Source organism: Gopherus flavomarginatus, chromosome 2 (assembly GCF_025201925.1).
Source record: "Gopherus flavomarginatus isolate rGopFla2 chromosome 2, rGopFla2.mat.asm, whole genome shotgun sequence".
Taxonomy (NCBI): Eukaryota; Metazoa; Chordata; order Testudines; family Testudinidae; genus Gopherus; species Gopherus flavomarginatus.
This window is the reverse complement of record NC_066618.1, coordinates 14,376,447-14,403,798: the sequence shown is the minus strand read 5'-3', so window position 1 is coordinate 14,403,798 and position 27,352 is coordinate 14,376,447. Positions and strand designations below refer to the sequence as shown.

Sequence of the window (27,352 nt, the reverse complement as noted above, 5' to 3'; positions counted from 1 at the left end):
CTCTCTGGCTGCGATGCAGGTGGCATGGAAGCAGCAGGAGCAGGGGGCTCAACCACGGCGCATGCCGGGGAGCCGTCAGGCACCAGCAGGAATTGTAGGCTCTCTCGACCTCGGAGGAAGGGAGCGGTGCCGAGTTGACTTCGGCGACGGCCGGTGCCGAAAGGCCTTGGCAGTACCGGCGGGGTCCGGTGCCGAGGAGGCGCTTCTGCCAGCCGCTTGATCATCGCTCGGCACCAAAGGTGGAGGGGTAAGTGAAAGTCCCGCTCCTTTTTGTTCTCGGCTTAAAAGCCTTGCAAATGGGGCACTTAGCTGTCAAGTGTGATTCCCTGAGGCACTTCAAACAGGAGTCGTGTGGATCTCCCTTCGGCTTCGGCTTCTGGCAGGCCGAGCCCATTTTAAACCCGGTGAGCCGTGCATGGGCTCCGGCACCGGGTTCATGGAAGGGGCTACTTCCTGAACCCCGCTAACAATTACTAAACTAACTATGTTAGCAAAGAAAAAACGTATAACTATACAAATATATATATAAAAGGATTATAACTGCATAACTATATACGAGAACTACGAGTAGCTAGGGAAGTGGAGGTCAGCTATGCCGCGCTCCACTGTTCCAACGACCGACACGGGCGGTAAGAAGGAACTGAGGAGCGGGTGGGCCGGCAGGGGTATATATCAAGCGCCATGATGGCGCCACTCTAGGGGGCGACCTGCCAGCCCACTGAGTTGCTAGGGTAAAAGTTTTCCGATGAATGTGCACGTGCGGCGCACACACCTAACTGGAATGGATATGAGCAATCACTCGAAGAAGAACCTAGGAACTTCGTTGTATTCTGATCAAATTGGCTTCTCCAGGATGCAGTGCACATGTTGATTATGAAGAGTCTGGTCTTCAGAAAAGATGAGGATATCATCAAGGTATATCACAACAAACTGATCCAGCATAGCCCTAAAGATATTGTTGATAAAATGTTGGAAGGTCACTGGGGCATTACATAGTTCAAAGGACTTCATCAGATATTTGGTATGGAAGGAAGCCTTCCACTCATCCCCTTCCCACATCCAAGCCAGGTTATTGGTTCCATAGAGATCTAATCTGGTAAACACTCTAGTGGAGTGAAGTCTCTGAAAGAGTTCATTGATATACAGCAGGAGTACTGATTCTGGATGGTTATTTTATTCAATGCCTGGTAGTCCACACGAGAACAGAGAGCCATCTTTCTTGGCCATAAAAAAGTTCGGGGCCCCAGCCAGTGATGTGGAAGGGCAGGTGAACCTCTTTTCTGAGTTCTCTCAGAGATAGTCTCTGAGTGCCTATAGTTCCCGTCCAGTTCAAAGGGAACCTCAGCTCCAGGCCTACAGGACAATCATAGTGCCGATGAAGGGGTAGAACGTAGCCTTCTTCTTGTCGAAAATATCCGCAAACTCAAGGTGTTTGGCAAGCATCCCAAAGGCTGCTAGGCAGGCTTTTGGGACCTAGAGGGACCCCTTCAAGCTGGGTCCCCCTGTTCCTAAATCTGGCCAATCAGGTGATTTTGCTGCATGTCAGCTACGATTCAGCTACGAGTCCCATGTTGCTTATTAGGCAGGTGAAGCTGAAGCCCTAATTCCGGATATGCTATTGTAAGTGCACCACGCCCTCTTCTCTGCTCCCTTCACCGGTTCCCATAGAATTATGATTCACGTTTAAGATCTCAATCCTTATCTACAAGGATATCTAAAAGGCCACCTACATTCTAGAATGAAAACCATGGTCAACAACTTCGCTCCTCAGGCACAATGAAACCCTCTATTATAAGGTAAATGCTCATCTGTGTGAGACAGAACTTTCTCAGTGTTTGGTTCAAGACTGTCATATGAATTCCCCAGGAACCAAGGACCATCACAAACCTTACTATCTTACGGTCCATACCAAGGAACATTTCTTTAACCTTGTCTTCTCTAACATAATACATAGCAACAGGTATATTTAGAAAAAAATCCCTGCCAAAACAGGGAATTCCACTGCACGCACTTCTCCCCCGGTGAGAGAACAAATAACATGTGACAGATGTTGGTCACATTGCAGCTGATAGGAATATACATAGCTAATGCAGGGATTATTGCACTGTGGGGGAGGGAGTAAAATGAAGTCCAGTCAGGACCACCTTGACCCCCACCCCAGCATCCCTCTGGACACATAATTGTGCAGAAGAGACTCCAAACACACTTTGAGGTCACTAGGACCCACCAGGCAGTGCCACCCCTAAGTACATCCTGTGGCAACTAGGGACAATTGCAAGAATAGCCTGTCAGAGACACTAACCAGCAGGAAGAGCTGCAGCGAAAGCAGGGATCCCTGGACATTCCAATCAAAACTGCAGAATATTCTAACTTTCTCTGTCTTGTGTGGATTGGCTATTTGTTCCAGGTCAATACACATGCTTCCATCAGTCTCTTCACCTCAGCTTCAGTCCACATCTGCTCTTCCTTTTCTGCCTCACTTCCCTTTTTTTAATTTAGCTGATCCTTTCCTAAATAAACCCATGCGAAAAATCATAGCACTAACATGTTTGCCATCCATCATATTGTTCACTCTCCTTGAATTTTTACCTCTTTCCCCACTAAGTGTCTTTTCTATTTAGACAATATTGTCTCATTGTTTCCTTGTACTCCTTCATCTGTCTGTAGCCATCTGTTTTAATTTGCCTTATATTTAGATTGCAAGCTCTTTGAGACGGAGACTGTCTTTTGTTCTGTGTTTGTAAAGAACCTAATACAATGGGGTCCTGGTCCATGTCTGGGCTCATACACAGTACAGTAGTACAAATAATAATAATAATAATAATAATAATAATAAAATAGGTAATGAATGCAGCATAAGGACGTACAGAGAATAGAAAGTGAGCTCCACGACAGACATGAGATACAAGATAGCAGTTCAGCCACAATCAAAGTCAAAAGCATGTGGGATATCCAGTACTCCAGAGAACTTCAACACAAGCAAAATATAGTTTAACTGAATGTTAGCCCCTTGGGGAAAAGAGTGTTACTTACATTATAACAGTAACAATTAAATCCACAATGTTCCATGGATCGCGAAGGAAGGTGAATTGATTCCAAACAAATCCACTTGCTAAGACTTTTATCAATATTTCACAAGTGTAAATACCAGTAAAAGTGAACCTGAGAAGCAAAGTATTCAAGAAAGCATATATTTTAGTATTTAAATCAGAAGGGTTTCAAGGACACCGTGTTTTCTTATGTTGTGAGCTATTCCCTTTGTGGATGTAGGGAATTCATGAGAAATGGGACAATACATATGCAGACTACTGCCAGCACTGTAATGTGTTCAAGTTTGAATATGGCATTCCCTTTCTGAATTCGTAGCCTGATTTGCATGCAGTTGTGGAAACAGTATGCACAAATTTGTGCATATTTCTGCACTGTATTTCAAGCCTATTTACAAAAATAAAAATTAACAGTACAGATTTCTTTATCTTGAACACTCTAAAAGGACTGTTCCTCTTTAAATATACTCAAAAAAACAAAAATAAACCAAAGGACCCAACCTCCCACTAGCACCAAACTAAGTCATATAAATATGGTAACCCCAAAATGCTAGAGGTGAAATCCAGGCCCACTGCAGTCAATAGCAAAACTTCCATTGACTTCAGTGGGGCCAGGATTTCACCCGCAAAAACTAACTATGGATGTAGTGCACAGTTACAAAATGTAACAAGACACTACAATAATCTTTGTTTTATAATATTATGGGCTAAATTGAGGCTGTACTCAGCACAGGTGCACAAAGCAGCAGGGATGGTGCAAGGAACTTTCCTCTCTTTATAGCCCCCGTACAAGGGCTGATTATAACTGCAGCTCTGAGCTCCCCGAAGTATAAGGTATACTGAGGGTTAGAACTCCCATGTGGAACTGCTTCTCCAAAGGGGGTGAGGAAGAAGTGAACATCTTGCATCAGCCAGCGAAGTTAGGTGGCAGAGAAGCTATGCTCTCAAGTTTCAGAGTAGCAGCCATGTTAGTCTGTATCCGCAAAAAGAACAGGAGTACTTCTGGCACCTTAGAGACTAACAAATTTATTTCAGCATGAGCTTTCGTAGCTCACGAAAGCTCATGCTGAAATAAATTTGTTAGTCTCTAGGGTGCCACAAGTACTCCTCTTCTTTATGCTCTCAAGGAGCTCCCAAGCTGTAGTGACTCCTAAATCCCCAGAGGCCAGGAAGGAAGACTCCACACACCACATCCTACCCTCATTTAATCTCTTAGTTCAGTTCTTTATTCTCCCTACTTTGGAGCAGGAGAAAAAGTAAACAAGTACTTACTCAATGGTTTTGTTATTCTCCAGAAAGTCTTTTTGAATCATCACTATACAATTGAGCAGAACAGTAAACATAATGAATGCAGTAAACCATGTAAATAATGAGTTAAGGAAAGAATATTATATTTTAAAATAATAGAAGTTCGTTAACAAACTCAGTTATCACTGTATTGAAGAAATTTTCAGGTATAAAGATTTCCATTCCTGAGAACTTCATGTCCAACAGTCTTCACATTGAGTTGTCCTTCTTTACATTGCACTTGAAGGCATGTCAGGTCTTTGCTGAGATGGAGCTAATTTAATGAGAAAAAATGATAACAAATTATCCACATTTGTAACAAATCCTTTCAATCAAAAAAGAAAAAAATCTTCCTCAAGTCCTACTGGATGTTGTTCATGTCCAACGGGTTGACCCACATGAACATGAGCATGTTGCTTTGATTCTGAAAGTTCCTTTCCCAGACCTGAATAAGAGATCTGTGTAGCTCGAAAGTTCTCTCTCTCACCAACAGATGTTGGTCCAATAAAATATATTACCTCACCCACCTTGTCTCAACTGAAGACAGTTGGCAGTTTTTCCGAGAGTCATTATTAAGGGCACAAGAGCAAACTATCCCACTGTGTAGGAAAGATAAGAAGTATGGCAAGAGACCATCTTGGCTTAACCATGAGATCTTCAATGATCTAAAACTCAAAAAAGAGTCCTACAAAAAGTGGAAACTCGGTCAAATTATAAAGGATGAATATAAACAAATAACACAAGTATGTAGGGACAAAACTAGAAAGCCCAAGGCACAAAATGAAATCAAACTAGCTAGGGACATAAAGGGTAACAAGAAAACATTAGAAGCAAGAGGAAGACCAAGGACAGAGTAGGCCTGTTACTCAATGAGGGGGTGGGGAGATAATAACAGAAAATGTAGAAATGGCAGAGCTTGTTTGTTGACTTCTTTGTTTTGGTCTTCACCAAGAAAGTTGGTGGTGTTTGAATGTCTAACACAGAGAACGCCAGTGAAAATGAGGTAAGATCAGATCTAAAATAGGGAAAGAACAAGTTAAAAATTACTTAGACAAGATAGATGTCTTCCAATCACCAAGGCCTGATGAAATGCATCCTAGAATACTCAAAGGAGCTGACTGAGGAGATACCTGAGCCATTAGCAATTATCTTTGAAAAGTCAGGGAAGACGGGAGACATTCCAGAAGACTGGAAAAGCGCAAACATAGTGCCTATCTATAAAAAGGGAAATAAGGACAACCCAGGGAATTACAGACCAGTCAGCTTAACTTCTGTACCTGGAAAGATAATGGAGCAAATAATTAACAAATCAATTTGCAAACACTAGAAGAAAATGAAGTGATAAGTAACAGTCAGCATGGATATGTCAAGAACAAATCGTGTCAAACCAACCTGATAGCTTTCTTGGATGAGTAACAAGCCTTGTCGATAGGGGGGAAGTGGTAGATATGATATATCTTGACTTTAGTAAGGCTTTTGATACTGTATTGCATTACCTTCTCATAAACAAATCAGGGAAATACAACCCAGATGGAGCTACTATAAGGTGGGTGCATAACTGGTTGGAATATCATTCCCAGAGTAGTTATCAGTGGTTCACAGTCATTCTGGAAGGGCATAATGAGTGGGGTCTCACGGGGATCAGTTCTGGGTCTGGTTCTGTTCAATATCTTCATCAATTATTTAGATAATGGCATAGAGAGTACACATGAAATTTGTGGACAATAGCAAGCTGGAAGAGTTGCAAGTGCTTTGGAGGATAGGATTAAAATTCAAAATGATTTAGACAAAGTGGAGAAATGGTCTGAAGCAAATAGGATGAAATTCAATAAGGACAAATGCAAAGTACTCCACTTAGGAAGGAACAATCAGTTGCACATGTACAAAATTGGAAATGACTACCTAGGAAGGAGTACTGTGGAAAGGGATCTGGGGGTCACAGGGGATCACAAGCTAAATATGAGTCAACAGTGTAACACTGTTGCAAAAAACCAATCATCATTCTGGAATGTATTAACAGGATTATTGCAAACATTGATTAGGCCTCAACTCAAGTATTGTGTCCAGTTCTGGGCACTGCATTTCAGGAAAGATGTGAACAAATTGGAGAAAGTCCAGAGAAGAGCAACAAAAAGGATTAAAGGTCTAGAAAAGGTGACCTATGAGGGAAGATTGAAAAAATTGGGATTGTTTAGTCTGGAGAAGAGAAGACTGAGAGGGGACATAACAACAGTTTTCATGTACATAAAAGGTTGCTACAAGGAAGAGGGAAATAAATTGTTCTTCTTAACCACTGAGGATAGGACAAGAAGCAATGGTCTTAAACTGCAGCAGGAGTGGTTTAGGTTGGACATTAGGAAAAACTTTCTACCTGTCAGAGGGGTTAAGCACTGGAATAAATTGCCTAGGGAGGTTGTGGAACCTCTATGATTGGGGATTTTTAAGAGCAGGTTGGACAATCACATGTCAGGGATGGTCTGGATCAGTGGTCCCAATCTTTTCGTCTGGTGGGCGCCAGATGAAGGACCGAGGCGGTGGTGGAGAATCCACCGAAATGCCACCGAATTTCTGTGGCATTTCGGCGGCAATGCCTCTTGATGACATCGCTTGTCAGTGTCAAGTGGCATCATCGAGAAGCATCACCGCCTAATTTCTGCAGAGTTTCGGCGGTGACGTCTCTCAATGACATCACTTGTCGGCAGCAAGTGACATCATCGAGAGGTGTCGCTGCCGAAACGCCGTAGAAATTCGGCGGCATTTCGGTAGATGCTCAACCCCCGGCCAAGACGTGGGCACATTTAGATGCCCCCGCAGGTGCCATGGCACCTGCGGGCAAGCGTTGGGGACCCCTGGTCTAGATAATACTAAGTCCTGCCATGAATGCAGGGGACTGGACTAGATGACCTCTCGAGGTCCCTTCCAGTTCTATGATTCTACGAACAACTCAAGAAAGGAAAGACTCAGGTGAGAAATTTTCTTTGAGGGCAAGTCTTCAAGTAGGATGTTAAAAGTAGTACAGCATCCCAGAAAGGAGGAACTTCAAATATGGTATGTACCTATAGCTACAACCTGTGACTGAGACACATGAGGAGAGGTTACTGAAGCACTACTTGCTGTAGCACTCTCCTACCAAATAATGTGTTCATCAACAAGTGGATATCTAACCTCCATCTCAGAAAGGTGAAGACAATCCTCTACAGATCTCTTCATAAGGTGCACGAATCATTTCCATCCAGGGCACAGCTGTTTCCCTTTCTGAAGTAAGCAGTAATCGCTCTGGGGAGAGCTAGTTTCTTTACCTTATAAGCCTCTCCCATATAACCTTGATCTATCTGCTGCCTCACTTGCAAATCCTATATCATTCTGCAGATTTTCTTCTTGGAATCTAAACCTCATCTCACAAGATCTAAACAAGACCCAGCTCAAACCACTTACAACAGCATCCCTATATGTTTTGTCTATAAAAGTGTCTTTCCTGGTCATGATCATCTACACCATAAGTACCTCTGAACTAGGAGTGCCTTCTAGACAATGAACATACTGGACCAGAAAAAGCTAGTCCTACATGCTGACTCTGTTTTTATTCCAAAAGTTTACATTCCATTCCCTAGATCCCAAGAAATTATCCTACTCTCTTTCTGCTCTATTCCCAAACACCTCAATGAATTTTGAGTGGCATAGTATGGGTATCAGAAGAAATGTCTGAATAGAACCAAAATTTATAGAAAGTCTATGCCGCCTTTGTCATTTTTCATTCAGAAGTGAAGGGCAAGAAAAAGCCTCTTCTCTGGCAAGTTAGTTCCAACTAATTTCTACAGTAGGTGTCTCTTTGTTGGTGCTGTCCAGAATATTTGATCATGAAAGAAGGTCTGTAACAAAAGGAACAGTGACAACCTCTTCGCTGAAATTCTGAGGAAGGCAAAGGCTTCATTTTTGGCAGCGACCATAACTGCTTCATCTAGAGGCTCCTCAATGAATTTACCTCCAGTGTACTTAGACATTCATTACATCATTTGGTCTGCATGCCCATCTTCTTCCAGAGGCAGAACCAAAAGGTATCTACAGCTTACAGCACTCAAGGCCATAGACAGAGCAGCAAATCTAAGAGAACGCAAGGAAGTCCCTAAGTGAATGAAGCCATCACAATATCTTCTAGCAAACCAGTTTCCTTTTTTTATTCTTACAGGGAGCTACATCTCAGTGTTCAATTGCCTATACCATAATACCACCACTGAAGAGCTGAAGCTAAGGTCTCATCGTTTTGTCTAAGAGACAATTCTGTTCTCCCAGCCTTTGGTTCTTGCGCAGAAATATCCCTTCCAAAGGAACCAGCATATCCTTATGCAAACTTTAGAAGCTGCCTGTTAGGTATATGCCTCACTCAGGCACTCCCATTCCTCTCTGATATCATCTTCAAGGGAGGTATACAGAAGAATGCAAATCTCCTTCTTAGATTGGGAAGGAAAGTACATATTGGTGAAGTGAGTGTCCCTATTAGCCTGATCCGTGCTTCTGCCAGGGACAACTGAATCCCAAGCATAAATAGGTCTTTTCACAGCATAAGCTCAAACTCCTGAGGAGGAAAATGTCTGTCTTGGATTTCTTCCTGACCAGATGCAGACAAGCTATCTTTCCTCCTCTGAGAACACCCAAGAATTACTAAAATTAGACACTTTTCTTTGGACTTGTGACTACAAGAGTGATGATTTGAGCAAGATCTTTTCCCTGACTTCTTGCTTCTGTTAGAACAAAAGCTTTAGAGCCCAACAGTTGCTACTCAGGGGAGAGGAGAAGTGGGAGGGAAAGGCAGGCTCATACCTGTCTGAACACAGATCAACTTAAACTCTTCTGTAAAGGCTAGAACTGGGAGTCTGGGTCTTTGGAGTTATAGGGGTCAACAGATGTGCAGGCTTTGATTGCAGGCATTTTCTTCTTTAAACAAAAAATGTTTGGCCCCTGAATTAGTCAGTTTTGCCTTTGAAGGCTGCAGGCCCTTATTGGAAATCGGAGGTACCTGGAAGGTTTCAGTCTCCCCTCAGGAATGATCAGGTGGCGCAACCATTATGTTTGGGGAGTTCACTTCAAGGGAGCTGGATGACGGAATGGAAATGGAGAAGCCTCAAAAGGGAAGGAAAGTGAGGTGTGGTAAGGGACTGTGTGACTGATAACCTAGGGGCACACCGAATGCATGCTTCCCAGAGGAAAACAGTACCAGTGTCACTTATTCAATGCGCACAACCTTCTTGTGGTTTATGTTTGCTTGTGCCTTAAATTTACAGTAGAACTCCATTTATCCAATCTAATTGGGACTGGGCTGTCAGCCCCGGGCCACTGGTGGTTCAGTTACTACAGAGAGATGGATAATGGAGTCTCAGATAAATAGGGTTCTACTATATATATATATATAGTGGCTAGGGAAACTAAAGTTCAGCATTTCATTTTAGTCGCAGAAAAATGTGGATCTATATGGGAGTATTTTAATCAGATAATTTTGGGTTTTTTATCACAGAAAACTAGGATCCCTGAAAATTAACAAGGCGAAGACAAGAGATTTTTCTGGTAGGAAAGGAGTTTAGAGGCAATAATCTCTTACACTTACACAGTCTCAAAATATGTTTTAAAAATGGGTAAACTTCACTGGATGATGAAGTAACTTGTTGGTTGTCACAATACAGATACAATGACAGAATTAGAAACAGATTTGAGGTCTCCTGACCCACAACCTCATGTTCAGTCCATTAAATCATAGCCTCCTTCTTGTTAGAGAGGGAGAAGCAACAGGATTTGGTGTGAGTTTGGATCTGTGAAAAGAAGCCAAGAGAGCACTGACATATAAAAAGTGAGGTCATAAGCCTGTGGAGTGGGAAGAACACTGGAGTGTTAAAAAGAGATGGAGAAGTGATGGTTTGGAGTCAGTTTTGGAAGAAAGATAATAAATTCAGTGTGATGTTATATGATTAAAATATGACCACATAGATCATTGTTGCTACCACTGTTATACAAATGAAACAAGGCTTGTACAAATTATGTCATGTACGGTGTCAATAGAAAAGTTATGGTTTGCTAAATATGATTATCCTATTTGTATGTATGTATCACTTTTGTAGCTGAAGTTATGAATATTGATTATGTACCTGCATTTCAAATGTGTCTGCTCCTGTGGTAACACCTATTAAGCAGTTTACATTCATTTTAGCCGGCACATTATGAATGGAGTATTAGAGCTGATAGCCTATCAACAAACACAACTGGCCATGGAAAAAGCCATGAACTTTCCTGTGGACACTTCAGCCAGACTATGGGTAATGGCTGCCATGACTCATTGAATCATGCAATGGCATGTGACTACCTCATGTGACACTAAACTCCATCTTGTGCCTATACTTTTCCACAAACTGTGCTGAGGGCTTTCCTTGGAACAGTGAGTTTCCCTCCACATGTCAGAAGCTATAAAAGGCCTTGGTAACATCTCCATTTTGTCTCTTTCCTGCTCTGATCTCTGGTCTATGGACTTACACTAATGGGAGCATTCTAACCAAAGGACTGAGGATCTTCCAATCATTTAGAAACAACCAGAGACTTAACAAGCCAGCAAGTTTATTTCATCACTGCTTCAAGTGTGATCTAAAAACTTGCAATTATTGTATGTATTTGATTCCTTTAATCAATTTAAACTCTGACTTCTTTCTTTTCTCTTATAAATAAACTTTTAGATATTAAGTACTAAAGGATTGGCAATATCATGATTCTTGGGTAAGATCTGAGTTATATACTGACCAGGGTAGGGATCAGAAGAACCCTTTGGTTGATGAAATTGGTTTTAAAAAAACATTCCTCATTAAGTCTAGTGTCTGGGTGTTGAAGCAAAGACTGGAATACCTAAAAAGGTTGCATTTCTGACTTCTTGTTAGCCAGTGTGGTGAGACAGAAGTTTACTTTTGTTGCTGGTTTTGTATATCTTATGGAAGAATAACTACCAGTTATGGGGTGTGTCTGCCTTATTTCTCAGCAGTTTGTCCTGAATTTGGTATTCTGAGTTCTGACCCACTGAGGCATGGTGACATTCAGGTTTTCCCTTTTTCACGATGGAGCAGTGGTAGGACAGTCAGGTGGAGATAAAAATATTAGACTGAACAGAAGGAGATAGGATCAGAGTTCATTAGTCAAACTGGGAGTCCTTCGCAAACATATGATAGGTGAAACCATGGAAACATGAATTTGCCCTGGCACAGAACACAGCAACAGCAGCAGAAGAAGAAAAGGGAGGGACCATGAGCAGAACCCCAGTAGTTCGCAATGTATCCACAAACCACATGAAAACCAGCCTTTTATTAAACATCACTCTCCACCTAATAACGGTTGCATTTTTAATAAACAATACATCCAATTTAAGATTAATTCTGTGTGAACCAGAACAGAAAATAATATATGCCAAATACAATCTCAAAGTAACTACTAACAGCATTCAAACCGAATACTCATTTAAAGGCCGATTGGAAATCTTTTCTACCTTAGGGTATATTCTTTCAACTTAATGATCATAAAAGATATCGGATAACTAGGACGATAATGGAGTAGACAACTTGGTGGTCTCCATTTCTGCACCTGCAAATTGTGGGTGCAAATAATAGCAGGTGCTATTTTTTTAGCCACCCCTTTAGGTTAGACAGACTCAGACTTCTAGGTGTTTTAAATGTCACCCATAGGTTTTCAAGCACAAAAAATGGAGGCCTTCAAATATATTCCATCTCTAACTTCAATTATCTTTCCTTAGAACAATACCAGATGTACTCACCAAAGCACTATTGCAATTCGCATTCTAGAAGTTCTCAATCACTGCTGATCAGTTGTCTTCGAACTTGAAATTTTTGTGTCCATCACAGTATAGGTGCAAGTTGTGTAGAAGGTTCTAAAACAGCATAGGGTGATCTGTACATGTATTTTAACCCTAAGTCTCTGACAATAATATCTGAACTCTCAATCTACGAATCATCAGAAATGTGATTCATCAAATCTAATCAGTTCTGCACACTTCCAATTTTGTGCAGTAGATACATTTGAATATTATTATTTTTGTAAAGTTAGATCCAGTATATACTACTAACAATTACACAATATTATATCCACGTATCTTGTATCTAACCCCCTATACACAGACAGTCAGAATAAGGGAAACTTGTCTAGTATTTCAAAGCAGTGTTAGAATGAGGGAAAAAAACAGAAAGGATATGGATGGACAAAAACTTTAATTGCAGCTCTTCTGATAGGATGGAAAGGGCTAAATATACATAAGGCACGTGTGGCAGTAAATCGGAAGATTGTCTTCTTTTTATTTAGTACCATAAAAGTCTGCAAGATAAAAGAGACTCATAACATTAGAAATATGCCAACTAAACAATGTTTTTCGCAGAAACTAAACATCTAGGCTTTTAAAATTTATGCCCAGAACTGCAGTTAATTCTGCATAAGAGTGTAATTTTGCTGTATTCTTACTTGGAGCTCAGTCTTATCGATACTATTTGCTATCATGCCAGTACATTAGTGTAAGATCATTCTTATTTCCTCCTCCTGCCTCTTCCTCCAAGGAAATAACTATTATAGGAAACAAACCCCCACAATCACTTTGCCAAAGTAATTAAAGGCTATTAATTATGGGCCAAATTCTGCCACCCTTACTCATGCCCAGTAATACCTTATTCTTTCCCAAGTCCCGCTGATTTCAGTGGGCTATTCACAACCCTATAGAACTACTCAGTTAAGACTGCCAGAATATGGCCCCATGAAAATAGGAGTTCTAGCAGAAAAATCCCTAATTTTTTGTGCAACTCTGTCAGCTCTCACTATGATATACCCTACTCCAAGAATGACCAACATTCTTGTCAGATACAGACAAAAAATTAAACAAATACCCTAAATTCAAGATAAGAACATAAGAACAGCCGTACCGGGTCAGACCAAAGGTCATCTAGCCCAGTATCCTGTCTACTGACAGTGGCCAATGCCAGGTGCCCCAGAGGGAATGAAGCTAACAGGCAATGATCAAGTGATCTCTCTCCTGCCATCCATCTCCACCCTCTCACAAACAGAGGCTAGGGACACCATTCCTTAGCCATCCTGGCTAATAGCCATTTATGGATTTCACCACCATGAATTTATCCAGTTCCCTTTTACACGCTGTTATAGTCCTAGCCTTCACAACCTCCTCAGGTAAGGAGTTCCACAAGTAGACTATGCGCTGCACGAAGAAGCACTTTCTTGTATTTGTTTTAAACCTGCTGCCTATTACTTTCACTTGGTGACCCCTAGTTCTTGGATTATGGGAATAAGTAAATAACTTCTCCTTATCCACTTTTTCCTCATGATTTTATATACCTCTATCATATCACCCCTTAGTCTCCTCTTTTCCAAGCTGAAGAGGCTTAGCCTCTTTAATCTTTCCTCGTATGGGACCCTCTCCAAACCCCTAATCATTTTAGTTGCCTTTTCTGAACCTTTTCTAGTGCTAGAATATCTTTTTTGAGATGAGGAGACCACATCTGTACGCAGTATTCGAGATGTGGGCATACCATCAATTTATATAAGGTCAATAATATATTCTCAGTCTTATTCTCTATCCCCTTTTTAATGATTCCTAACATCCGGTTTGCTTTTTTGACAGCCTCTGCACACTGCGTGGACATCTTCAGAGAACTATCTATGATGACTCCAAGATCTTTTTCCTGACTCATTGTAGCTAAATTAGCCCCCATCATATTGTATGTATAGTTGGGGTTTTTTTTTCCAATGTGCGTTACTTTACATTTATCCACATTAAGTTTCATTTGCCGTTTTGTTGCCCAATCACTTAGTTTTGTGAGATCTTTTTGAAGTTCTTCACAGTCTGCTTTGGTCTTAACTATGTTGAGACATTTAGTATCATCTGCAAACTTTGCCACCTCACTGTTTAACCCTTTCTCCAGATCATTTATTAGATAATGCTTATGTTAACATTCCTGTAACTTCTTCAAATGAATTAGACTCCTCTTCTCTACTCTAAGAATCCTAGCCTGTAACAGCACTTGAAGACAAAGTGAATCTACTTACACATTACAGAAATGTCCTGGGAGTTTTATGATGAAATGACTTGTACATGATTAAGTGACAGTATGACTATGATGTACTTTCTCATGTACAATGTAGCCTACAAGCTGATTCAGTACAATTTCTCCTTCAACATATCAAATATACACATATGTTTTTCAAACTACACTCTTATATCCAAATTATATTGCTTCTTCTTGGGAATACTGTATTTACATAGCCACATATCACTGCAGGTTGAAAATAAATTCTTATCTGATTGAGCTAAAAATCTACTGCCCTCTTGGATTTTGAGTTTGTTTTTTATTCTATATATAAAACTAATGTGCGCTAATAAAAATGTTCTCATTACAGCAGAAAACTTGTTATTAATAAGGAAAAATATTCAAAAAGGAGGAATTGAAAGATTTTGATTGGGTGGACTAGGAGCTGAGGGCCCCCAGCTTGGAGGCCTCATGACTCTGCCACACCCTACCCCAGAAAAGGGCAGTAGAGAGGTCCTCCAATATGCCTGAAGAGGGTAGTGGGAAGCAGCCAATCAGAGCCCAGCAGGCCAGTATAAAAAGAGCTGCAGGGCTAGAGCAAGTTCCATTCCTAAAGGTGGAAGAGAGGGGATGGTGCTCCAGGTCAGCTGCTGAGACTGTACAAGGACAAAGCGCTGAGGTAAGTGTGAAGAATGTGTTGGAGCCGTGGGAAAGTGGCCCAGGGAATTGTAGCAGCAATACAGTGTATTTAAAGGGACATGGTTGATGGCTGCTATTTATAGGGTCCCTGGGCTGGGACCTGGAGTGGAAAAGTGAACTGGACTTTCATACACCCTGGAAGGGGAACAAACCCCTTTTAGTGGCCCAGCTGAAGAGCTCAGCCAGAAAGGCTCAGAAAGGTGAAGAGTCTCCAGGGAGGGAGCCCTGGGGGACATGGCACCACCAGACCGGGACTGCTTAAAGGGCAGGTATAATTCGAGGGAGCCCAGAAGGGGCTGAGAGACAGTTTGGACAGGGTACTGTGATAGACCTTGCTGGACTGATTGAAAACTGAGCCCTAGGATAGGGATTCAGATCGAAGGATCTTACAGAGGGTGCACATAGGCCCCTGGGTGGACTTATACCCTGGAAGGGTTTTGCTTTGCTTTTATCACACAGACAGACTGTGAGAGACTCGGACAGAGGGCTGCATCACTGAAGACCCACCACAAAAGGAGACAGAGAGATTGCAGGCACATGCACTCAGCCAGGGGGTGCTCACGAGAGGTGAGTTCAACCCAGTTACAAAGATATGTAAAGCATTTAGTTGTGTTGTGCTATTTTCTCATTACTCTTACAATGCAGGAAAACTCACTACAGTAGGCCATCAAATATGGAGTGATCAATAGCTATCAGAGAGAAGCTATTTGCATTGCTATGATGTCAGTCCAACTAACCTGCACAGGTCACAGGAAAATTTATTACATAATACAATGTCATTTGCCTAATAAAATATTTTCTGTTCAAGAAGTTGTAGTATATTTTCATAATCAATATAATTTGCTCACTGGGTTTTAAAATTAAGTTTTCGTTATAATGAGTTACCATTTAACGTGGTGTTAGGTAACCCCTAAAGTAAACCAACAAACATTATTCATATAATAACAGCTGGTAAAGGAAAGACCAAAAGAAGAACCCACTGACTGAAGCATTTCTCATCTTTTAACATCTTAACAGACAAAATAAAATCAGTAACACATGATGACTTTAACCTTGTGATCACTGTAGTACGGATCCAAATCTTCCAAGGGTTCCCCGATGAGCTCCAGAGGAGGATTCCCAAACAGAGCAGGCAGCTTTTTGCAAGCTCTCAGATAAGGTCGGGGCTGACGTTTTTCTACTTCAGCCTGTTGAACACGATTTTGCAGCTTAGCCTTGACTTGCTCTGTTTTTTTTCTCAGCAATCCGCTTCTCAATTGTGGCCAATGATTCACGTGTGAAAAGACGGAAACCAATATCTTCTGATGATAAACTGAAATGATCCATCTTTTCATTCTATTTCTTCCACTTCCAATATTGGGAATAACTAAAAAGAAGGTATAATTAAAGAGATATAAGTAAAGGGAAGCTAACAGAAACAACAATATCATTAGGCTTAACAACTGTAAGATAACTATTTCTACATTCACATCTGACAGTTGAACCATTAGGTAAAAATAAAACAAAACCAACTGGAACCACATTCTCATAGGAAGAAAAATAATCTTTGTGGTTTCAGTTTTAAATTCATGAAAATGATTCTGGATAGATTTTTATAATTATGCTTCTAAAACACATTTTGCCATTTTTTCCCTGGGAAGTGACTGGGAAGTGATAGAATCACATCTGTGTCAGAGCTCTGACAAGCATCTTATTTTTATCCTGTGCAATACCCCCACCATATTAAAGTCCTTGCACCCAGCCACCATTCTTTCTGCAAAGGATAATTAATTAAGTATCTAGCAACTCTCTCCTACATAGTCCAAAGGGGTAACTATATAATTCTGCAGTGTAGTCACTTCTTGCAGTAGGAATAACAGGGTCTTGCCTTATAGATCTTGAGTCATTAATGCTCCCTCCAAGGACCACCCCCTCCACAATAGCACAAGCAATAAGGCTATTTTCCATACCATTTTCTGCCTCTGTGAAAACTGAATTTGCCCAGGATATATAAAATTACATATAAAAACTATAAGACTATTATTAAGCTTACAAAGTCAAGCACTCGTAAGTTGGAAAAAGGAAGAATTAAGGTTGTGACAGGTTGGGTCACAGAAACTCCCTCAAGACTGTCACTAGATGTGCTGGGATACCACTGAAAACAAACCCCCCTGCCAGAAAAGGCTTCCTCCACTCCCGTCTTGCTGAGCTAGACACACCAGTCAGCTCCAGCACAGACCTCCCTGCAGTTCACAGAAACTAAGATTCACTTAGCCCAGGGGCTTCTCAGTTAACAGGGCCTTTCCCAGCACTCAGTATTAAGTCTTTCTGGGAGCCTAAACCCTGAATAAATCTGTTTTATTCTGTATAAAGCTTATACAGGGTAAACTCATAAATTGTCCACCCTCTATAACACTGATAGAGAGATATGCACAGCTGTTTGCTACTCCAGGTATTAATCACTTACTCTGGGTTAATTAATAAACAAAAGTGAGTTTATTAAGTATAAAAAGTAGGATTTAAGTAGTTTCAAGTAATAACAGACAGAACAAAGTAAGTTAGATAATAAAAGGACTGGAAGGGACCTTGAAAGGTCATTCAGTCCAGCCCCCCTGCCTTCACTTGTAGGACCAAATACTGATTTTTGCCCCAGATCCCTAAGTGGCCCCTTCAAGGATTGAACTCACAACCCTAGGTTTAGCAGGCCAATGCTCAAACCACTGAGCTATCCCTCTCTCAAAATAAAACAAAACATGCAAGTCTAAGCCTAATGCATTAAGGAACGGATTACAGATGAAATCACACTCTTAGAAATGTTCCAATAAGTTTCTTTCACAGACCGGACTCCTTCCTAGTCTAGGCCGAATCCTTTTCAGACCAACGTTGCAGTTTATGGCCTGGGTCCAGCAATCATTCACACCCCCATAGTTACACTCCTTTGTTCCAGTTCCTTTCAGGTGCCTCTTTCGAGCGGAGAGGCCAACTCTTGAGCCAGCTGAAGACAAAATGGAGAGGCTTCCAGGGCCTTTTATATTTTCTCTCTTATGGGCAGAAACCCCTTTTTCTTCTGTGCAAAGTCACACCAACAAGATGGAGTTTGTAGCCACCTGGGCAAGCCACATGTCCATGAATGAGTAAGCTTTTTACAGGCCGACGCCATTGTTTACATGTTAATTTGAACGTTCCCAGGAAAGCTCAGATGTGGATTCGCATCTCCCAAAGTCCATTGTTATTTAAGTACTCCCGATTACTTGTATAACCCCTTCACGCTATGTTGGCCAAATCTGCCTTACGTGTTTCCTACAGCAAATACTTTAAATACAAGCATAGAGCCAACGTTCATAACTTCAGATATAAAACTAATACATGCATACAGATAGGATTAATATATTCAGTAGATCATAACCTTTGCAAAGATATGTTACATGGTATATCTAGCATAAAACATATTCCACTTCTGTCATATTTACATGCATAAGCATATTTCTATAAAGCATTATGGAGTGCAACATCACAAAGGTTCCTGTGCATCCCCCAAAGGCATAAGGGGCAGGGCTGGCCCAGCTGCCCCTCATTTCCTTCACCATCACAGGAATTTTGATATAGATAGACTCTGGAGAACAGAAGTCTGGTCGTGGAATACATATGTGGACAACCTAACTCAAAGAGTAACAATTACTGTACAGATAAGCAACTATTTCTTCTACTTCAAGTGCTTGTGCACATATATGCCAGTGTGGGTGATTCCCAAATAGTGTCCTTCCAAGAGGTGGTTACAAGGAGTCTATTTAAAAAAGGGCTGTGAGACAGCTTTGCAAAAGTTCACACAAGCTTTAGATACTTTCACAATTCCACAATGCAGGGTAAATGTATGGACAGAAGACTGTCGCAGACCTACAAATATCTACAATAAGAATATTTTTCAGGGAGGTCAATGAAGCAGCTTGAGCTCGTGTAGAATGGACTATCTCTTGGTAATGGAGTAGTACTGACTAGCTCAGAACCCAATTTGATGCATAATGTTATCCAATAAAAGATTCTCTGAGCGGTAACAGCTTGGCTCTTCATTCTCTCTGCATATGTAACAGTGTCTGAGAGAAACTCTAAACTGCTTTTCCTGACTAAGTAAAAGGAGAGTGCCCTACAGCTGTCTAGAGAATGCTGGCTCTCTTCATCTTTCTGAATACATAGTTTAGGGGGAAATTTTGGCAGATGGACGGCTTGATTTAACTGAAAGTCGGCAATCATCTTTGATAAGAATCTGGGATGTGGTTTTAGTGTGACCGTATCCTTATGGAAAATAGTAAGAGAGGGTCCAGCGATAAATGCCTGCAGCTCCTCCTCTCTCTTTGCTGAAGTTATTGCCACTAAAAATGCTTTCTTAGCCAATAGATGAAACAGGGATCAAGAGGAACAGGTTTAAAGGGGGAGCTGATGAGACCTGCTAGGACTTAATTAAAGTCCCAGGGATGGACAGGCTACCTTACAGGGAGCTCAACCCTTACTAGACCTTTTGAAAATCTTGCTATCATGGAGTGGGGAGGAACAGAATGACCTTTAGTCAGAGTGTGGATAACAAAGATTGCTGAAAAGTGCACTTTCAGTGAGCTAATTGACAGATCCAAGTTCTTCAGCTCCAGCAGGTATTCCAAGATGTCAGGGACTTGAGATCTGGAAGGAGATAACTGGTGGTGATAAGCCCATATTGATAATCTCTTCCATTTAGTCATGTTTCTATTCCTAGTAGAATCTTTCCTATAAAGAACGAGACTGCTCTGTACCCTCAATGAACAAGCTCTCCCTGATTAAGTTAACTATTCAAAATTTATGCTGTGAGGTGAAAAGAGCATTCATGGCTCAGGGTGTAAGACTTGACTATGACTCTGAGATAGTATGTCCAGAGCAACAGTAAGGTTATGGGAAGTTGAATGGACAAGAATTGGAGAACCAAGGATCAAAACTGTTGTGTATTTGGTTGTCATGGTTTCTGTTCCCATGGCAACTGAGTTAGATTATTAGGGGATAGCCTACCCTGCTTCAGCTGGTTAGGTGAGCTCTGCGTGTGTAAATAAATGGTAGTTTTGTTGCAGGCACAGAGGCTGCCCGAGGCAAGCAACAGTGGTTCGTGCCCGGAGTGCTTAGCGCCAATAAACACACCAGGGTGGAGAAGCAAGCGAAGTTTATTTGAGATCTCAAAGCCGTGCTGGGAGACTTGGCACGCCTCAGATCCAGCACACCTAATACAAGCAGTTTACCTTTTTATACTTTACTTTTAGCTAGGCCTGTCCCTTCTTTCCTCCCTCCCCCTTTTCTCCCTTGTAGCAGTTACATTAAGCAGTTACACTAAACAGTTAATCAAAGTTGGAGACTACAAGTCTATCTTGTTAGGTCCACTCCTTTGAATTATGACCTTGTCCTTCCTTTCTTCTTTGTGAACCGTTATCTTCTCTCCCTCGGCCAAAAGTATGCAGGCCTCATTAGTTCTGCCTTATACTGGTTTGAGCTGTATGGCAATTGATAACGGAAGTTGCACCTGGCCTTTTCTATTTATTGGCCTGTTAGGTCAATTCGAGTTTAAACATAGGGGGACTTTTGCTCATCTGAGGCCTAAACAGGGAGATTCCATATCCTTATTGCATTTTACCTTTTAAGTTACTTAGGGTTATGCTTTGTGACACCAACAGTTTTGTTAGTTGTCTGCTCTCTGCCTCAAGTGATTTCTCCCTAAATTGGCTGCCCCCAAGGATATAACAAGAGGCGACGATGGATGGGATTCCGGTGCTGCTCCAGTAACAGAAGGAAGTAGAAGTCAAGGTAAAAAAAACAAACAAACAAAACACTGCTTGTTTGCACTGACTCTGAAAACGAAACTAAAAATCATGGCTACTCTGACCAGGCCACTGGAACCTTTTGATGAGAATACAGAGCAGTGGCATGTGTATACTGAGCGTTTTGAGCTTTTTGTTATTGCAAATAACATTACAGAAGCGAAGAAGGTGCCAATATCCTTAAGTGTTGTAGGAGCTAAAACATACACCCTGCTACGCAGCTTACTACACCCTGTTAAGCCTGAGACTAAATCTTACAGTAACATTATGGAAATCCTGGGCTCTCATTTTTCCCCAAAACCACTGGTAATTGCTGAAATATATAGGTTCCACAAAAGAGACCAAAAAGAAGATGAAACAGTTGTACAATTTGTAGCAATTTTAAAAAAGCTAGCCGAACACTGTGAATTTACAGAGATGTTAAATGATGCCCTGCGTGACAGGTTAGTGTGTGGCCTGTACAGTGAAGCTATATGGAAGCGCCTACTGACAGAGGCTCAGCTTACATTACAGAAGGCGGTTGATATTGCTGTCTCCATGGAACTGGCTACAAGGGAGGCGCAATACATCGGTGCATCCCCTAGGATGCAAAAAGTGTCATAAGAACCTACCCACAAAACTGTGCAGAGTTAAGAATGCTATCGCTGTGGTAAGCCGGGTCACCAGGCATCAGAATGCTGGTGTAAGGACCTGGTGTGTCGACACTGTGGCAAAAAGGGACACATTGAGTGTGCTTGTAAACAAAAGAAAAAGAGGCCTGTGGTCTGGCTGACAAAAAGAGGAACCCTGCACACCCTAGAGCAGACCCAGGATGATCAAGGTGACACCTCATCGCAATCAGAAGTGCCACTGCATGTCTTGTCTTTGGCAGTGGGCAGTGGGCTCACATGAATACTGAATCCCGTTGTTGGATGGCAAACCTATACGCATGGAACTGGACACAGGTGCAGCTGTCTCGCTGGTCTCCGAGACTGTGTATAAAGAAAAGCTACAGCATCTTCTGCTTAAGGCAACAAAAACTGTTCTGAAGACATATACGGAAGAAGCTGTGCCCATGTTGGGCACTATTGATGTTAAAGTGGAGCTCAATGGACAGGCTGCTAAATTGCCACTATTTGTGGTGAGAGGTAACTACCCAGCCTTAATGGGTAGGTCTTGGCTTGGGAAGATTCAGCTGAACTGGGCAGAAGTGCACTGGATGACTAAAGAAGAAAACAGTCTAACCCCTATACTAAGGAAACATGCTGCTGTTTTTGGAGATGATTTGGGAAGTATGAAGGGAATCACTGTGCCATTGAACATTAAACCTGACAGTCCACCAAAATATATGAAAGCCCGAACTGTGCCATATGCCATCAGGCCAAAAGTTGAAGCAGACCTGGAGTGCCTGGTCACCAATGGAGTCCTAATACCAGTTACCCATAGCTCATGGGCCACTCCTATCGTCCCAATAGTGAAGAAAGATGGCTCTCTCCGGATTTGCGGTGATTTTAAAGTCACTGTCAACCCAGTGTTGTGTGCAGAGCAATACCCACTTCCCCGCATCGATGACCTCTTCGCAGGCCTGGCTGGCTGGAGGACAAAAGTTCAGTAAGATTGATCTGAGTCAAGCATATTTACAGATGCACGTTGATGAAAAGTCCCAAGAGCTGTTGACTATTGTGACTCATAAGGGGCTTTATCGATACTGTCGCCTACCCTTTGGAATAACATCTGCTCCCGCCCTGTTCCAGAGGGCTATGGACCAGTTCTTTAAAAGCAGCAAAGAATCCTGTGGCACCTTATAGACTAACAGACGTTTTGGAGTATGAGCTTTCGTGAGTGGGTATATATATGCAGGCAAGCTAGAGATAATGAGGTAGCTCAATCAGGGAGGATGAGGCTCTGTTCTAGCAGTTGAGGTGTGAAAACCAAGGGAGGAGAAACTGGTTTTATAATTGGCAAGCCATTCACAGTCTTTGTTTAATCCTGAGCTGATGGTGTCAAATTTGCAGATGAACTGAAGCTCAGCAGTTTCTCTTTGAAGTCTGGTCCTGAAGTTTTTTTGCTGCAGGATGGCCACCTTAAGATCTGCTATAGTGTGGCCAGGGAGGTTGAAGTGTTCTCCTACAGGTTTTTGTATATTGCCATTCCTAATATCTGATTTGTGTCCGTTTATCCTTTTCCATAGTGACTGCCCAGTTTGGCCGATGTACATAGCAGAGGGGCATTGCTGGCATATGATAGCGTATATTACATTGGTGGACGTGCAGGTGAATGACCAGATCTTGTGTGGCTTGTCAGGAGTTCAGTGTTATCTGGATGATATCCTGGTCACTGGAAGGAATGAAGAGGATCACTTAAAGAATTTAGAGGCTACCCTACGAAGACTGGAAGAGTATGGCCTACGAGTTCGCAAAGACAAGTGTGAATTCTTCAAGCCCTCTGTTGAATATTTGGGACACATCATTTATTCCGCAGGTCTTCATAAGGCCCTTGCAAAAGTTAAAGCTATTGTGGAGGCTCCCCCACCTCGAAATGTAAGCCAGCTGCGCTCGTTTCTAGGACTACTGAACTATTATGGAAAGTTCATCTCACAGTTAGCCACACTGCTAAAAACACTTCATGAGCTCCTTGGGCAGAACAAGGCCTGGAAGTGGACTGAAACCTGTGATGTTGCATTTAACAAAGCAAAGGATGCATTGCTAAATTCTGAAGTTCTAACGCATTTTGATCCATCCTTACCCCTACAATTGGCCTGCAATGCCTCCCCTTATGGAGTGGGAGCAGTCGTGTCACACATTATGCCTTCAGGAGAAGAGAGACCTATTGCTTTTGCTTCACGCACTCTAAGCAAAGCAGAAACTAACTACGCCCAAATCGAACTTGAGGCATTAGGAATTGTTTTTGGAATTCAGAAGTTTCATCAGTACCTGTCTGGGCGAAAGTTTACTCTTCTCACAGACCATCGACCTCTGACGTCAATTTTTGGACCCTACACAGGCATTATTCCATTAGCTGCTAGTCGTATGCAACGTTGGACATTGTTACTTTCAGCACACACATATGAAATCAAATATAGGAAATCCACTCTGCACGGCAATGCTGATGGCCTCTCAAGGTTGCCTTTGCCAGTCAAACATCAAGATAGTGCCCAAAAGGAAATCTTCTACTTTGAACAGGTAAAGAATACACGCATCACTGCTACTCAGATAAAGAAGGCAACTCGCGTTGACCCAGTATTGTCCCAAGTTATGGACCTGGTGACGCATGGAAAAGCTCGACAAACCTCTCCAGTCTCACCCAACCTTGTTACCTACATGTCCAGGAGGACGGAGTTATCGGTCCAATCTGGTTGTTTGTTGTGGGGGAGACGTGTCATTATTCCACCACCACTGAGATCACAGATATTAAAACAGCTATATTCCGGTCACTGTGGAATAGTGCGCATGAAGAAAATTGCATGAAGCTATTTTTGGTGGTCTGGACTGGACAGTGCTATTGAAGAGAAGGCAAAACTTGTATGTCATATCAGGGTGTGAGGATTGCACCCCAGTGGGCGCCCCTATACCCATGGGACTGGCCTGAAAACCCGTGGCAACATATTCACATTGACTTCGCTGGCCCCCTTGAAGGAAGCATGTTCTTGGTGGCAGTAGATGCCCATTCTAAATGGCCAGAAGTCTCTATAATGCAGTCCACTACTGCAGAGAGTACTATCCAAAAACTACGGGGACTCTTTAGTCGTTTCGGTCTGCCAGAACAACTTGTGAGCGACAACGGACCGCAGTTCGTCTCTCAGGAGTTTCAGAATTTTATGAAGGCAAATGGGATACACCACATCACGTCAGCACCATATCATCCATCCACCAATGGATTAGCTGAAAGATTTGTGCAGACAATGAAACACGCTTTGAAATCAGCAAGGGGACAACACTCCATTCAAAAGCATCTGGATACCTTCTTACTTTCCTACAGAAACACGCCTCATGCTACGACCCAGGCATCCCCGGCCTTTCTAATGATGGGACGACAGCTGCGCAGTTGCTTTGATCTGCTGAAACCTTCTGAACCCCGACAACTTGTGCAACATCAGCAGCAATATCAAGTCATCAGACGGGCACCCAGAGCAAAAGACCGAACCTTTAGCCCAGGACAGCCAGTTTTGGCTCGGAATTATACTTCCAGAGCTAAATGGGTCCCTGCCACAATCATCACTCAAACAGGACCTGTTTCCTACACAGTCCGGACTGCAGAAAATCTTACTTGGTGGCGACATGTAGATCAGCTGTTGCCAGGTCATGTCAGTCCTCAGGACACATCTTCAGTTGAGTGGTCTGACTTCACCTCTTCTGGTGAGACACCAAATCATGAATCACCTGTTTCTGACTGTTCTCCTCCATCACTGCCTGCGGCTCAGATACCTCTTTGTCCAGCACGAGCTGATACCACCTCCTCACCTGTTCGTGCTGCGGACCATGAGCCCATGGTACTTTCGGGTGCAACAACACCAGGAGTTCGCCAGAATCCACCTAGAGACAGAAGGCCTCCTCATCGGCTGGATCTTTAGCTAGAGCAAACCCACGGTTATGGGGCAAAATATTCCCCAGGGTTTAGCCAGGAATGGAGGCAGTCTACCCTCCTTCTCTAGTCTAGTGTGTGTTTTATTTAGGGGATGTTCTTATTGGGGGGGAAGAATATGTTGTGTATTTGGTTGTCATGGTTTTTGTTCCTATGGCAACTGAGTTAGATTATTAGGGGATAGCCTACCCTGCTTCGGCCGATTAGGTGAGCTCTGTGTGTGTAAATAAAAGGTAGTTTTGTTAGTTGTCTGCTCTCTGCCTCAAGTGATTTCTTCCTAAACCGGCTGCCCCCAAGGATATAACAAAAACTGCCTTGGGCATGCCTGGACTATTAATAACAGTTTGGCTGCTTGCTGCTGTGAATTTTCTGAAAAATCAATTGAATCAATGTGATCAGAGGAAACACATTAAAGGGAAATCTACACTGCACACTCCCCTTGGTAGCATGTAGAGTACATACACTACTTGTATGAATAGCATTGTAGACAATGAAATACTGCTTAGGCAAGCAGGTAAGGACATGCCTGAACTCTGTGGGGAAAGTACACCATTTGCCCAAGCAGTGCCTTCCCAGTCTACATTGCTACTTTTTAGGTTGCAGGTAAAGGCTCCAGCAGTGGGGGAAAAGAGACTTTCACTGATATGTGTAGCTACACACCAAAAGCAGGACCAAGCCTGCTCTTCACTACAGCATATAGCTCCGCATATGCTACATCCTGCCGCCAGTGGCATGCAGTGAACATGCAGTCACAAAAGATCTGTGACCCAAGAAATCAGAAATGCATCAGCGATTGATCCTGGGCTCTCACCCCTTTTGGAGCAGAAGCAAAAAGATTTTCTGTTTTCTCTGGTCACATGCAGGACTACCATGGCGAACACCCACTTGTTGAAAAAAAAACTGCTTGAATAACCTTGTCCTTTCTTGTCCATTTGTGGTTGCCAACAAATTATCTGCTGACGTGATCTACTGGAACATTCTACAGCTGCCTTGAGTATGATCCCATAATATATGCAAATATGTATCACCTCCTGACACAGGGGTGTGGATCTTGCCCCACTCTGCTTATTCAGGTAAAACATGGCAGTCATATTATCTGGTATGACCTGTATGGTAAGATCCTGGATGGCTGGTAGAAAGTCTTGCGATCTTGATCAATGGCCCTTAGATATAGGCTCCTTATGTGAAGAGTGGATTCCTAAGCTGTCCACAACCACTATGTTCAAACCGTGCCCACATGAGCTCTCCAGCCCCGTGTGGATGCATCTGTCACCAGAGTTTTTGACAGAAGCTGAGGAGAAAAGAGAATCCCTTTGCCAGTGTTTACTGAATCCGCTCACCACCTTGACAATTACAGTACTAGAGGAAGAACATAAACCAGTTTGTCCAAGTGATGCTTGTTTGTTTGATACATAGACTTCAGCTAGCCCTGTACACAACACATGTGAAGGCTGGCATGCTGAGTCATGAAGATACAGGATGCCATATGGCTCAGCGATTTGAGACATGATCTCACAGTTGTTCTTTGGTATACCTGTGGATTGTTGCAGAGGTTGTGAACAACTTGAAATCTTTCTGGAGGTTGATAAGTCATTGCTATCATCAAGTCTAGAATGGTCCTGATGAATTCTATCTTTTGTGTAGAAGATAGTACTGATTTGTCTCTGACTAGTCTCAGACCAAGGCAAGTAAAAAGTAGCTGAGGTTGATGGATACAGTCCACAACAGTTAATTGGAACTAGCCAGTCAGCAAAATATGGAAACACTGGGATTCCCCTCTTCCTGAGGTAAGCAGCCATTACCATCAGACACTTTGTGAATACTCTGGGAACTGACGATAGGCCAGTACTCTGTATTGGCAGTGGACAGTCACAACGGTTTTGGACAG

General features: G+C 42.3%; 1 protein-coding gene across 1 annotated transcript in view; it reads right to left on the bottom strand.

The window, feature by feature from the left end:
• Window positions 1-27,352, bottom strand: part of LOC127045480 (sodium channel protein type 5 subunit alpha-like) — a 146,487-nt gene that overhangs the window by 104,261 nt on the left and 14,874 nt on the right. Inside the window, 5 exon segments of the mRNA XM_050941523.1 lie at window positions 3,034-3,162; window positions 4,320-4,409; window positions 12,565-12,683; window positions 16,150-16,326; window positions 16,328-16,463. Coding sequence (XP_050797480.1) covers window positions 3,034-3,162; window positions 4,320-4,409; window positions 12,565-12,683; window positions 16,150-16,326; window positions 16,328-16,423 — 611 coding nt within the window. The 5' untranslated portion in view covers window positions 16,424-16,463.